Below are 16,181 nucleotides of genomic sequence, written 5' to 3' on the forward strand. Positions count from 1 at the left end.
GCAGCCATTCAAGCAAAATCAGAGGCTTTAGAAACAGCTGCAGGGCAAGAAAGTAGAGGGAATTCGAGTGTAATAGACCTACCTATAGAGGATACAACAGGATAGTGGATAGTGCTATAGATTCACAAATGCCAGTGCTGGATGGGCCGTTTTATGATAACGGAGGCATAAACGTTTCAGAAGTGCAACAACCACAGACTACTGAATCCTACTTGCAGCAGGAGGGCCAGTGTGGTTTTTATGCCATACCACCCAAATCTCAGCCTGTCGATGCAGAGTGTGTGCAGTACCCTTTGGTGTGAGAGACCCGGGTTCGAATCCACTGTGAGACACCAATGTGTCCCTGAGCAAGACACTTAACCCCTAGTTGCTCCAGAGGCGTGCGACCTCTGACATATATAGCAATTGTAAGTCGCTTTGTATAAAAGCGTCAGCTAAATGAATAAATGTAAAAATGTAAATGTAGTACCCTACCATTTCGCAATCCAAGGATGTAGAGTTTACACGCCCGGCTCAGCATGAAGCGTACTTCGGGTCACCTCAAGATGTGCATCATCCATGATCTGCACCATTTCCAGGCAGTGAGGAAAGGAGCAGAGACAGAAGCGTGCCACTCGGCTATTATCAGACTCAGTCAGCTACACCTTTACAAGCTGGACAGTATCAAGGTAATCTGTATGCAAATAATCAAATGTCTGATGTCGTCAAGTTTATCGCAAGACGTGAATTAGTGTCTACCGGCCTTACGCAGTTTAACAAACATCCAGAGACTTTTAGAGCATGGAGGGCATCCTTCATAAATGCCACTAAAGACCTTAACCTCTCACCTAGCAAGGAGATGGATTTGCTAGTAAAATGGCTGGGGTGTGAGTCAGCTGAGCATGCAAGACGGATCACAAGACGCTGTGCACATTAAGCATCCGCTACAAGGGCTCACTCTGATTTGGGACAGACTTTATGAAACATATGGCTCACCGGAAATGGTAGAAAGTGCTATATTTGCTAAACTGGAGAGCTTCCCAAAAATAGCAAACAGAGACAGTCACAGACTGCACGAGCTGGAAGATTTGCTCATGGACATCCAAGCAGCTAAGCAGGATGGCAATCTAATGGGTCTTTCCTATCTAGACACATCACGGGGAGTAAATCCGATAATTCAGAAATTGCCATTCAGCTTACAAGAGAAGTTGGCTCACGGTGGAATCTAAGTACAAAGAGGACTGCACAGTTTCCTTTCCACCCTTCAAGTTCTTAGTAGACTTTGTGTGTCAGCAAGCTAAAATGCACAACGATCCAAGTTTCTTTCTTACAGCTGTACAGGAAGAAACTCTCAAACCAAACAGACAGTTAAACAAATCTGTTTTTCCCAGAGCTGTCATCACACACAAGACACAGGTCTCCTCTGAGAATTCATCAGCTGCCAGTGAACTCAAAAATAAGGTAAATCTAGCAAAACAGTGCTTTCTACACAATAAGCCTTACCCTCTGTTCAGATGTAGAGGATTCAAGATGAAACCTATGGAAGAGAGAAAGTCATTGATCAAACAACAAGGCATATGCTTTAAAAATTGCAGCTCCATATTCCACATGGCAAAGAACTGTGATCAGGATGTTAAGTGTTCAGAATGTGGCAGCGTTACCCACATGGCTGCGCTCCATCCAGGCCCAGCACCATGGATGAAAGAACCACAATTCCTGACATCGGAGGATCACGAAGTGAGTGAGGACGTACCTGTGGAATCTGAGGTTTCCTCAGCTTGTACAGAGGTATGTGGAGACAGTCAACTTCCACACTCATGCTCCAAGGTATGTCTTGTGAAAGTATTTCCTGAAGGCCCCCCAGAAAAGGCAGTCAAAACGTGTGTGATACTAGATGATCAAAGCAACAGATCACTCGCAAGATCAGAATTCTTCGATCTGTTTGGCATAACAGAGTGTAACGTAGCCCACACTCTCAAAACATGCGCAGGCACAGTCGAAACAGAAGGCAGGCTAGCACGAGGCTTTCAAGTGGAATCTTTTGATGGAAGCTTAGTCTTACCCTTACCAGTGCTACTTGAGTGTAACGAAATTCCAGACAATCGCTCTGAAATCCCCACTCCAGAAGTAGGTAGTAACCACAGGCACCTAAAACATCTTGCAATGTACATTCCAGAGCCCGATCATCATGTTCCCATTCTTCTCCTGTTAGGCAGAGATATGATCAGAGTCCACAAAGCCCATAAGCAAGTGAATGGGCCACGCAATGCTCCCTTTGCGCAAAAGTTGGACTTCGGGTGGGTAATCATTGGAGACATGTGCCTCGGGAAAGTTCATAAACCGACTTTCATCCAAACTTATCACACCAACATTATGGAGAACGGTCAGTCTATATACTTTCACCCATGTCCTAACAACTACACTGTAAAGGATAGATCCCAAAGTGAGTCACTCACCAAGTCCCTTATCAAGGAGAGGACTCAAAGACTAGCAAAATGGGATGTATTTCAGAGAACAAAAGATGATGAGAGAACAGCTCTGTCTATTGAGGACAGACTCTTTCTGCAGATCATGGACAGAGATGTCTATAAAGACAAGGAAAATGAATGGGTTGCCCCACTCCCATTGAAACAGCCAAGGCAATATCTGCCAAACAATCGTCCACAAGCTGTGGAACGCTTCAATTCACTTCTCCGATCTTTCAGGAAGAAGCCTGAGATGAAAAAAGACTTTGTAGCCTTCATGGAGAGGCTATTCCAAAATGATCATGCAGAAATAGCTCCTTCAGTTGGTCCCAATGAACAGAGTTGGTATCTACCTTGTTTTGCCGTCTACCATCCAAAAAAGCAATCCCAGATCCGAGTGGTCTTTGACTCGAGCGCTCAATGCAAAGGTGCATAACTGAACAAGGTTCTCTTGACGAGTCCTGACCTCAACAACAGCATCCTCGGTGTCCTCATGCGGTTTCGCAAAGAGCCTGTCGCCTTCATGGTAGATATACAACAAATGTTCCAATGCTTTAAAGTTCACATCAGGATCTACAACAAGAAACGTAGATTTCATGTCTACGTAAGCAATCGTGTACAGAGAATCCGGACAAGCACTAATCCATAACAATGGCATTATGTGAGGTAAGAGCATAATCCATCTGATGTTGCAACATGACCAATAGCTCCAACCAAATTGCAGATCACTATCTGGTTCAGTGGACCAGAATTCTTGCATCATCCAAAAACAGAGACTTTCCCTGGAGAACCCTTTGCACTTGTTGATCCTGATCGAGATTCAGAAGTTCATCCACAAGTAACAGTGTTGCTTACCACTGTCTCAAATCGCTTTGAACGCTTTTCGGACTGGAGCCGTCTGATCTGAGCTGTTGGAAAGCTGATTCATTTTGCACGCTCTTATAAGCAGGGTCAAATCGACACCCCTCAGGCATGCAAAGGATGGCACTGTTGCAAACTTCCTCTTAGTGCTGACACAATACTTCAGAGCCCAGAAGTTGTCATACGAGCAGTACAACAGGAAACTTTTGCTGACGAGTTGCAGGGCCTCAAATGGAATGAACCACTTCCCAAAACTAGCACACTTCGAAAACTAGATCCCTTCATTGATCAAGCGGACTGTTGAGGGTAGGAGGTCGTCTGGTCAAAGCAGCTCTAGGTTCTGAAGAAAAGGGACCCCTCATCAAACCGGGTAGGAACCATGTAGCATTACTTCTAACACAACACTTTCATGAGCAAACGCATCATCAGGGTCGTCACTTCACAGAGGGAGCGATAAGATCTGCCAGCTACTGGATAATAGGAGGCAAAAGACGTGTGAACGGTCTCATCCATTCCTCTGTTGTATGCTGCAGACTCAGGAGGGGCTGCGAGACTCAAAAGATGGCAGATCTGCCCGCCGACAGGCTCAGCATAGAGCCTCCCTTCACACATGTGGGATTAGATGTGTTTGGCCCCTGGTCAGTATCTGCTCGTAGGACAAGAGGCGGCTATGCAGAATGCAAAAAGATGGGCGGTGCTATTCACATGTCTAAGTGTCAAAGCCATTCCTATAGAAGTGATCGAGTCCCTAGATACCTCCAGTTTTATTAATGCTTTAAGGAGGTTTCTGGCAATCCGGGGTCCAGTGAAACAGATTCGCTCTGATAGAGGGACCAATTTCATTGGAGCTTGTAAAGACCTGCAAATTCCTTCCAATGTTGATGAAAAGGTGGTGAAACAATTCCTGTCAGATCACGGCTGCATATGGACTTTCAACACTCCGCATTCGTCGCACATGGGTGGTGCATGAGAAAGGATGATTGGCATTGCTCGCAGGATTTTGGACTCTATGCTTCTTCAGATGGCATCCTCTAAACTCACACACGGGGTACTCTCCACCTTCATGGCTGAAGTTACTGCCATTATAAACAACAGATCACTGATACCTGTGTCTACTGATCCAACAGATCCTTTCATCCTAACACCTACCACATTACTTACCCAAAAACTGGTCCTAGCTCAGTTCCACCTGGGGACTTTGGAAAGCCTGATCTGTACGAACAACAGTGGCGTACTGTGCAAAGCCTCGCAAACACTTTCTGGGACAGATGGCGTAAACAGTACCTTTCAACCCTACAATATCGACGAAAATGGCAACACCAACAGCCCAACGTTTCCAAAGGATGCATAGTTCTGCTCAAGGACTCTCAGTCAAAACAGAATGATTGGCCTCTGGGCATCATAACGGAAACTTAACCCAGCCAAGATGGGCGAGTTCGAAAAGTACAAGTAAAAATCATTGGGAAAGATTGACCCAAACTGTTTCTGAGACCTATTAATGAGATAGTACTCCTCCTTCATGAAGATTCGGAATAGACCGTTCATGTTTAAACTCAAGTAAAAAGGTTTGGTATTCCCCGAATACCAGACGGGGAGTGTGCTGTTCTATATGAAAATTCTGCATTTATTCAATATAAAAGTTGTATTAAAGCGACCCCTTCTGTTCAAAGTTGGGTATTGCATATAATATTGTTAAAGTACTCATATGATGACATCACAAATGTGAGCCCAGCAGCAAGGAAGAGCATGCGGTCATGGCTACGATTGCTCCTTTATTTAAGTTGTTTTGAAGGCACTTTCGGTATGTAGATGTTGTTTCGTGAATTGCACAATCTGTTTCTGATATAGTTGATGCTAACTATATGCGATGTAAAAGCCTTTGTTGTGCTTATGCGAACAATAATTTACTCTGTACATTTAGGATTCTGTATTTTGTATTTTTACAGTTTTACGTTATTCCTTGGGCAGCAGTAAAGGCTGTCAAAAGGCCGGTACATGAAGAACATGGCTAACGTTACCACAAAACCGAGTAGCCTTAACATTTTACCAATCGAACAGACGCGGCTACAACACTATATGCCACGCAATTTCGTCTAGCCTACATCTGACAATTTTGGGTTCAAACACGCCCTGCACACCACACATACTTAACAGTGTTAAATTTGAAAAATACTCTTCGATAGAACTGCTTGGTTTGTTACCACAGTTATCTGCATGCTTCCTCAGCGACGAAGTTCCACATTTGCCGCTATCCAACACGAAAATGCATGCAGCAAAGCCTTTCACAATATTGTTTTCTTCAGATAACTCCAAATTTCTCCCACACACTGGACTTGATTTTTGATGACGTATTGTCGACAACTTTACAATCTCCACTAGCTATGCTTTTCTTCAACTCCTCAGCATCTATCTCGACAACTGCAAGCAGATCACGCGCGCGGTTATGATGAGTTTTTAAAAGTGAAAGTAGCCTAGGTAACGTTATAGATCCTGGGAGGGCGTGGCGTGTTGACACAAATAAACTGATGTGGATTTTAAATTATTTTATCAACTTGAAATACAGGCATATTTTTGTAGATGTGTTCCTGAAAATATGCATGTATATTAAAAATATGCATATATTTTTACGTTTGCATGTGATTGTTTTATACCCGTGTTTAGACCCGTGTTTCCCCCGTGTCTGACCCGACCCGCACCCGTATCCGACACAGTTGGATATTTTTCACCCGTTTGAGCAAAATTTGCGGGTCACCTGTCGGGTACCGTGCAGGACTCTAACGGGTCTTATTCACTCAACTATGGGTTAACTAAGCCTCAGCCTCAGCTGCTTATTCACTGGATCTGTCCAGTGTCCTGACAGCAGCTAACAGGCTTGAATTTCAGTCGTTAAAGTTTTATGAATTCCATTGATTAGACGCTTTTTTATTATTAACAATTAATTTAACCTTTAAACACAGAATTTCTGAATAAAATAAAACCGATCTCGCCGGGCCCCCGAGGACCAATCACACCACAGCTCAACCACCAACTGTAAGAAAGAAGACGCTAACACACTCCCATCATGAGCAGGACTCTTACCTTGGCAGGGGACATGTGCATCTGGGGCGTGTAACCGTGGATACTGTCGATATGGGCGTGGCCAGCGTCACTGAGGTGGAGCATCTCTGCAGACTTCTCTGCAGTCAGGTGGGCGGGGCTGTGCTGCAGGGGCGGAGTCTCCTCGTCATGGTAACGGTACTTCTGCAGAGACACAGGAGAGCGTGCGTGTTTAAGGCCGGTTCACTCCGAGAAAGAAAAATCTTTCTAAATGTAAAAGAATAGTGAAGTCCACACCGCAACTATAACGACTCAAAGGAACGATATCTTTGGAATTACTTTCAGAACAATTTTTCCAGCTGATGAACGATATAAACATTGACAGCTGATCAGAATCCATCCTGTTATAAAGAGCTGGAGCATTTAAAGCATTTAAAAAAAACGTTTGTACACTTGTGTCCAGACAAAGAAACACGGACAAAAGAGGGTATAATGGGGATAAAAAAAGGCTGTCTATGTAGTAAATGTATCTTATTAGTGGAATATTAAACTAAACATAGTAACACATTAGCTGTGGTGCGCAAGCTGATGAGAGAAGAGCGCGCAGTGGATTGAGCGCGCAGCGGCACAGACGCATGAGCTGGTCGAGCGCATCACTTTTTTACAGACGTCAGTGGGAAGTTTGTAGTTCAGTCGGATGTCAATGGCAAAGAAAATTAAACCATGATGTAGCTTATTATTAACGTTAACTTACGAGAGAGAGAGAGAGAGAGAGAGAGAGAGAGAGAGAGAGAGAGAGAGAGAGAGAGAGAGAGAGAGAGAGAGAGAGAGAGAGAGAGAGAGAGAGAGAGAGAGAGAGAGAGAGAGAGAGAGAGAGCACTTCTGTTGAATGCGATTGCTGATCGTTCACTCAGCACGTGTTATTTGGATTAAAACGAAATCGTATACCCTATGTAAGTAAAACATGAACTGTTGCCTGATTTATGTATAACGAGTGATTCACTACATTATTACAGGACGTGTGAAATTCAAGAAGTTCCATGAACGCAAATATTCAAAGCGCGCGCCCCGAAAACCAGTGTCTCAGTGCGCGAATACTGAACTGAATTGTCTTTCTAGCTTGTACTGACGAATTCAAGTGAACATAGACAGTATATTTAAATAGAGTCGGTGCGTTCGGTCTTAAAGGGGCAGCAGTCTTTTATAAACCTGCTGCTGTGTTTTAATGTTAATCAAACAAAGCAAAAATAAATCACTCACTGCTCTTGACCAAATTGGCTACCCTTTTCAACTTAACAAAAATATCCATCTATATTTAATTTATTCAGTAATGAATATGCAGTGTTTTTTTGTTTTGTTTTCACATTTGCTGTAGTTTTTGTTGAAGTTTCAAAATTGGATTAAATAATTGATATGTCACTGGTGTCTAAACATCTGAACCGCTGACCCGATCCTCAGCTCCTCCGTCCTTCGGATGAGACGTTAAACCGAGGTCCTGACTCTCTGTGGTCATTAAAAATCCCAGGATGTCTTTCGAAAGAGTAGGGGTGTAACCCCGGCATCCTGGCCAAATTTGCCCCTTGGCCTCTGTCTATCATGGCCTCCTAATCATCCTCATATACTGATTGGCTTCATCACTGTCTCCTCTCCACCAGTAAGCTGGTGTGTGGTGGGCGTTCTGGCGCAATATGGCTGCCGTCGCATCATCCAAGTGGATGCTGCACATTGGTGGTGGTTGAGGAGATTCGCCCTTTCTATGTAAAGCGCTTTGAGGTCTCAGAAAAAGCACTATATAAATGTAACGAATTATTATTATTATTATTATAAAATATGATAGAGCAATAGAATGAAGAGTGAAAGTAACAGAAGCTCATTCAATGCATTTTAGCAGGCTTAATTAAGCATGTCAATAACTGAAGGAAATATTTATTTGATGAACAAATTAAGCCAACTAATATGATTTATATTCTTTTGGTTTCTCTGCCAATAGATTGAAAAATGATAAATGCAGAAAATACAGGTATCGGTTATACGGTATCGGTATCGGTATCGGCGAGTACCAAAAATGAAAGTATCGGTATCGGACTCGTTCTGGAAAAAGTGGTATCGGTGCATCCCTAGTTATTATAATTATCATTATAATTATTGTTATAGTTATCATAAAAGTTATTGTTGTTTTGATCATTATAGTTATCATTCTTAGTGTGAACAGGCCTTTAGCGTGTTTCTGATTGAAACGGACATAAACGACAGACACTCAATAAATAAACGCCGTCAAGAGTCACCTTTCAAATCCATGGCCACATTTTTTTCATATTTGTATAAATATATCGTGATCTTGTGCTTTCTGTGATCTTAGAATCGGTTTGATCTGAAGACTTCTGTTACTCTAGTAGACAAAAATAAACTGTGTGTGAATTACTTTACATTTCCATAACCGTGAAGTAAAAGCATCTTCACACATTCCTGCATCAGTGTTTAAAACACACCCCAAATACTGACTGATATAAGTTAAACAGAACACATCTGATCATTTAATAATCAAAATCATAAAGGCACGAGTGTACTGAGCTCAGCTCATCAATAACAATGTAAAGCCCTTACCTAATATTTAATATGCAATCTAATTTTAATGTTATATTTATATTCATGTTGGTTTAACATGTTTTTTTAAATGTAAAAAATACTTTCAACTTAAAAAAAGAGAAAGTTTGAAGGAAACGATTCTAAACAGTAACAATTAAGAAAATGTAATAGCTTGAATGCATAAATATAATAAATAAAATATACACAAAAAAATAGTAAAAATAAAAATATAATAAAATATAAAAGATAAAATAGTAGATATAATAGAATTATAATAATATGATATGTCTGAATGACCTGAAAACATTTGCACTAATCTGTCAAAAACACATCAGATGAAGGACAGGGTCCTTCTCTGACATCACTTCCTGTTTGATGGACTTCCTGTCACAAAACAATGGCTTCCTGCATTTTATAAAACACTAATTTTGCCTTTCAAATATGAGAAACACACTCTCTCTCACACACACACACACACACACACACACACACACACACACACACACACACACACACTTCTCTCTCTCTCTCTCTCTCTCTCTCTCTCTCTCTCTCTCTCTCTCTCTCACACACACACACACACACACACACACACACACTCTCTCTCTCTCTCTCTCTCTCTCTCTCACTCTCGCACACACACACACACACACACACACACACACACACACACACACACACACACACACACACACACACACACACACACACACACTCTCTCTCTCTCTCTCTCTCGCACACATACACACACACACACACACACACTCTCTCTCTCTCTCTCTCTCTCTCTCTCTCACACACACACACACACACACACACACACAGACACACTCACTCTCTCTCTCACACACACACTCTCTCTCACACACACCCTCACACACTCTCACAGACTCTCTCTCTCGCGCGCACACACACACACACACACACACACACACACACACACACACACACACACACACACACACACACTCACACACACACACACACACACACACACACACACACACACACACACACACACACACACACACACACACACACACACACACACACTCTCTCACAGACTCTCTCTCTCTCACACACACACACACACACTCACTCACTCTCTCACACACACACACTTTTGTGACCGGCCAGACGGGGGCGACACAGAGCTGCTCAGTATTCCACTCAGCGCCCACTGCAGAGCTGATGAAGATGATGTCATCAAAGAGGGACGACACTCCAATCAGACCCTCAACACGCTGCTTTCATGCATTCTGTGTACATACAAGCGTTCATGAGATGCAACACACACACACTACAACATCAATCTGTTAATCTGTTCCACTAATAATATTATTCCTGAGAGCAGAAACACACCAGAATCACCTGAATATGAATCTAAAGTTCATAACCGTCATAAACTCACTCAAATGTGTGTGTGTGTGTGTGTGTGTGTATGTGTTTCCCACGCTCGCTCTCTCTCTCATTCAATGCACGATGCTAGTCCGGTCGCCATGGAAACTGGCTCTGATAGCATGGTTGCATAGCAACTGACATCACCAGGAACACAGAAATAAAGATGAAAGAGAAACAAATGACGAGCTTCAGATTTATGAATGTGTGTGTGTGTGTGTGTGTGTGTGTGTGTGTGTGTGTGTGTGTGTGTGTGTGTAACTGCAGGATTTAAGCTGAACTCTGCAGCACTAAACCACCTAGTTAGTGTTGTGTTAATTTGATTCCTGAAGAGTGAAACACTGTGAAGCTTTCAGAAGATTCGATTGAGCGGCATATTAACTTCTGACACAGTCAATCATGTGGGTTTGGGGGCGGGGCTATTTGTTTACTGACCAATGAAGTGTGTGAATTGAGTGATCAGGAAACATGTTTAATCTTTAAATATCACGTCTGGTTTTGAGTTTTGTTTGATGTTTTCCCCTTGTCATGCTCCTGCTTTTGACATGTGCTCCCCTTGTCATGTGTCCCATGTTGTCATTGGGTAATTGTCTTGATTATGTTCACAGGTGTGTCTTGTCTAGTCATTAGTAGTCTGTGTATTTAAGCTCTCCTGTTTGACATGCGTCTTTGTCTAATATTGATGTTTTAACCATTGTTGGTGAGTTCCATGGTCAAGTCAACTCAAATGTTTGGATTATTGTAATAAACTGCAGTTGGGTTCTGCAAACTTGCCATCAGTGACTTCTGTTACACTAAATAATTATGAGTATAAATAGTGTTCTGTATTGCATGTGTGTATTACCTAGTGGGGGCATTAAAGCTGCAGTAGGGAACTTTTAGAAAACGTTGACTTAGCCTGAAAATTTGAACAAGCACAGCTTACAGGTCACTCCCCCTTGCTCTCTGCTGCGCTACAGCCCTCCCTCCACAGCTCCTCCCCCACCACAATGGAGCCTGCCGTGAACGCGCAGGCTAGTAAACAGGACCACCGATGACGGATAAACAGTTATCGCACATTCACTGGTAGGGACGAAAACATCAACAATATGCTTTATATTGACTATGGCCTGCCCATACTTTGACTTCAAACTTGGTCCTCAAATCATTACGTATTTTGTTCATCGTCATCTGTCTTTTTCCGTTTACCTGTCTTTGTTGTATGAGCTGGTGCCACTCGAGAAATTGGCAGTTTTGGTTGTTTGTCCCTCATTAGCAGAGCTGCGGCACACCGGCAATCTTGATTTTGAACGACGGTACGCGCTGTGCGAGAGAGGGGTGTGATCAGCGCGTACACGAGCTTGATTGACACTGCTAAGACATTCCTCCTGGCTCTGATTGGTTGTTTCTTACCGGGAGCGGTGTATTTCTGCAAATGGCAATAGGACCACTGGGAGGAGCCAGAGGAGCTTGATTTTTTTCACAGATTATCTGTCTCATATTCTACTGTCAGGACATAATGACAGTTTTGACAAATATGTAAAAAATACATTTTTACAAAAGTTACCTACAGCAGCTTTAACTGTTAATGTTCATGAGAAGAAACTGTTCGTATGTCTGGTCGTTCTGGTCCTCAGAGCTCTGTGGTGCCGACCAGACGGCAACAGCTCAAAGAGGAAGTGGCCTGGGTGTGAGGAGTCCAGAGTGATTTTGCCAGCACTTTTACTCACTCTGGGTGAGTACAGATCTTGGAGAGTGGTGAGGGGTGTACCAGTGATTCTTTATTCTAGAGCTGCTAAAAAAAGCCAAAACACTTTACTTTAATTTCCTATTATCAATGTAAAGCTGCTTTGGAACAGTCTACATTGTTAAAAGCGCTATATAAATAAATGAAGATGACTCAGCAGTTCGTACTGTCCTCTGTAGTCTTCTGAGGTCTGATTTGGTAGCTGAGCCAAACCATACACTTATAGAAGTGCAGAGGAGAGACTCTGCAGAGTAGAACTGCATCAGCAGCTCCTGTGGCAGGTTGAACTTCCTCATTTGGATGAAGGAAGTACAGTCTCTGCCGGGCCTTTTTCACTATGGTGTCTATGTGAGTGTCCCACTTCAGGTCCTGAGAGATGGGGTGCCCAGGAACCTGAATGAATCACTGAAGCCGCAGTGCTGTGGGAATAATGCTGGGGGGTTTCTCCTAAAGTCCAAGATCATCTCCAGTATTTTGAGCGTGTTAAGCTCCAGGTTGTTATGACTGCACCAGAAAGCCAGCTCTTTAACCTCCTGTCTGTAAGCAGACTCGTCACCGTCCTGGATGAGGCCAATGAGTATGGTGTTGTTTGCTAACTTCAGGAGCTTGACAGAGGGGTCTGTGGAGGAGCAGTCGTTGGTGTAGAGGGAAAGAGCAGTGGTGAGAGAGAGCACCCCTGGGGGCCGCCAGAGCTGATCACGCGGGTGCTGGATGAGAGTTTCCAAGCCTCACTCACTGCTGCCAGTCTGTGAGGAAGCTGGAGATCCACTGACAGATGGACGAGAGAGCTGGGTTAGTTTGGGCAGGAGGAGGTTTGAGATGGTGGTGTTGATGGCTGAGCTGAAGTACACAAACAGGATCCTCAAATATGTCCCTGGTTTGTCCAGATGTTACAAGATTTAGTGTAGTCCAATGTTGACCGCAACATCCATAGACCTGTTCACTCAAACTGAAGAGGATCCAGCAAGGGTCCAGTGATGTCCTTCAGGTAGGCCAACACCAGTGGTTCAAATGAGTTCATGACCACAGATGTCAAAGCAACAGGTCTGTAGTCATTATGTCCTGTGATTGTGGGTTTCTTTGGGATGGGGATGATGGTGGAGCGTTGGAAGCAGGAAGGAACTTCGCACAGCTCCAGTGATCTGTTGAAGATGTTTGTGAAGATGAAGGCCAGCTGGACAGCACAGGTTTTTAGAGAGGCTGGTGAAAAAGGCATCTGGGCCTGGTGCTTTCCTTGTCTTCTGTTTCCGGAAGACCCGACACACATCTTCTTCCCAGACCTGAAGTGTAGGAGGGGGAGAGTGGTTGATCTGGAAGTGTTAATGGGTGTGTGGAGAGAAGGTCAGAACGGGTGTGGGGTGTGTGAGACAGGGTTTTTCAAACCTGCAATAAAACTCATTCAGGTCACAGTGCTGGGGGATGGTGTCTTGTAGGTAGTAATGTCTTTCAAGACTTTCCACATTGATGCAGGGTCATTGGCTGAAAACTAGTTTCTCAGCTTTTCAGAATAGTACCTCTTAGCAACTCTGATCTCCTTTGTCAGTGTGTTATTTGGCCCGCTTAAACAAGACTCTGTCCCCATTCCTGTAGGCATCCTCTCTGGCCAGACGAAGTTGTCTGAGTTTTGCAGTGAACCATGGTTTGTGATTGTTGTAAGTTAAATGAGTCCAGGTAGGAATGCACATATTCTCACAGAAAGTGCACTCGAAGCAGGCTTGTAAATTTTTTGCTTCATTAGTCCATCTCTTTACAGTCTGAACTACAGATTTAGCTGATTTCAGTTTCTGCTTGTAGGTCGGTATAAGATGAACCAGATCATGATCAGAGATCCCCGGACTGCCTGTAGGATAGAGTAGGGTGACCAGACGTCCCGAAAAATTCGGGACAGTCCCGAAATCTAAGCTGTTGTCCCGAATCCCAAATCCGGCCCTAATTATCCCGAAAATTATACTAAAGCAAAATCTTGAATAGTAATTGTCTGATAAAACATTAAAAACTGTCCGTGGAGGTTGAGTCGTCCTGCAGCCCCCGCCGGCTGCTCATTGGCTGCTGCATCTTTTTAGTTTCTTTTTTTGAAGTTCTACAAAGATACTGTAGACGCGAATTTAGAAATGCATTGATAAGCTAATTTTCATTCATTCGTTTCGTTGACATGGCTGGTGTACCAGAACCCCAACACGCCGCTAAAAAGCAAAAACGTCTCTGCCAGCCAGTCGTAAAGAGTGATTGATTGTAAAGGAGTGATTGATTGGTCGCGGCACTGTGTGCAAACAAATACTTCGGCCTAATGTCTGAGGTTGGGTTACACAAAGCAAATCATCTACACAATTATTTAGTTTTCTTATTTAATGACCGATAATTTAGTTGTATTAATAATTTTGGCGTAAGGCTTATTAGCGTTCGGCTATAGCCTGAAAGGTCTGATTTTACGCACTGTTATGTTAAAAAGTCATTGTTTTTTTTCTTCCCACAATGACATTGCAGTTCATGATTTTAATGTTGTTGTTTTTGTGGCCTCTAACTGATGACAGACTGTTGATCTTGAATCTTTTTTTGGGAAGAAAAATATGTTTGGTTCAGGTTTGAAATGCATTATCTTTTATTATAGGCTATGTAGTCTAATATCATAGTAGGATTATGGTACCATAGTAACCCTTCTGAGGCTTCTGAGTAACTTCTGAGGCTCTAATAATGTACAACTAAACAGAGAGAGTTTTGCTGAAAACTAAGCCAACATTTCATTACTACATTACTAATGTCTTACTATAGATGAAATAAAAGCAGACTTTTATGCACAAACTGAGCAGCAGATGTACAGGATAGTGGGATATCACAGAACACATCTATCAGATGAAGCATCTCTTTGGATTCGGACGGGCCTCCGTATGCTGCCTACAGAGGAAGCGTTTCATTATATGGAGAGCAAAAAAACACTGAGATATTTCTCTAAATATCTTCTTTAGTGTTCCACGGAACAAAGAAGTCATACAGGTTTGTAAATAAGTAAATGGTGGCATGAGGTTCGGTGAACTATCATGAACTATCGCTTTAACCTGTTAAATATATATATGAAAAATAATTTGGGCTAAAACTGCTAGAGAATGAAAGCTGTATGTCTAACCAAGTTGTGTTCCAAATTTGAAGTTGAAATCACAAAAAATTGAGCCGCTAAAATGTTTTAAAAGTATTGTTTCCATGGCAATTCACTGTCCAATTTTAAAGCGGTTTTCACAGGATGAACTTCTCAGTAGTAACTGAGTTATGGTCTGGCAAAGCTTCATCAATAACTCATTTCCAAAGGGGCGTCACCAACGGACGTCGCTCAAATGCCTCTGGGCGCAATTGGATAGACCTAAAACCAATCAGAGCGATCGTCATCGTGTAAAGCCATATGCTGCATCCCTAAGTTACACTACGCCATAAAAGTATGTACTCTTTTTGTGAAGAAAAGGTATTTACTTTTGAATGTGTAGCAAAAAAGTAGGCAAGCTTTGAGACATACTACTTCGTCATCTTTATCGGACGGATCTGTCGCGTGCATCCTGTCACGTAAACTGCCCTGTCAATCATCTTGTCACAGTTAAAATCCTCTAGGCTATTAAATCTAATTTCTAATTTCGTTTCGGAGAGAAATGTAGCAGCACGTTCATCTGCCAGTGGGTCTTTCATGGAGACTGTCCTCATGTGTTTGCAATTTGAATATAATAATGCATTTAAAAGTTGAGTGCGCTTCACCAACGGACGTCGCTCAAATGCCTCTGGGCACAATTGGATAGACCTAAAACCAATCAGAGCGATCGTCATCGTGTAAAGCCCGCCCCAACGTTTCTGATTGGTGCCTCGATTTGGACGGATTAGAAATCGGCTTGAATGGGCTCTTTGCCAGACTACTTGCAGAGCAAATCTAAATTTGCCGGAAGTTGTCTGGGTTTTCCCAGGCTAGATGATTACTAAAAAGGCAACAAAACAAAAAAACTACCTGGACAGTTAACAGACTAAGAGCCAATGAATACCTGTGGTGAGCTGAGATCTGGTGGAATGGTGGAAGTTCTTACATAAACCATGACATACAGCTCGCACTAGAGGCAAACAAACACACTGCGCTTCAATATCTGTGAGATCTGGTCAGA

General features: G+C 42.8%; 1 protein-coding gene across 2 annotated transcripts in view; it reads right to left on the bottom strand.

Moving 5' to 3' along the window:
* The window catches only part of dlg4b (discs, large homolog 4b), a 58,878-nt gene that overhangs the window by 40,782 nt on the left and 1,915 nt on the right, over positions 1-16,181 (bottom strand). For both annotated transcript variants that reach the window (XM_082145872.1, XM_082145870.1), the window contains exon 2: positions 6,384-6,545. In XM_082145872.1, coding sequence (XP_082001998.1) covers positions 6,384-6,545 — 162 coding nt within the window. The remainder of the gene's footprint in view (positions 1-6,383; positions 6,546-16,181) is intronic.

This window comes from Leuciscus leuciscus (assembly GCF_965113295.1).
Source record: "Leuciscus leuciscus genome assembly, chromosome: 18".
NCBI lineage: Eukaryota > Metazoa > Chordata > Actinopteri > Cypriniformes > Leuciscidae > Leuciscus > Leuciscus leuciscus.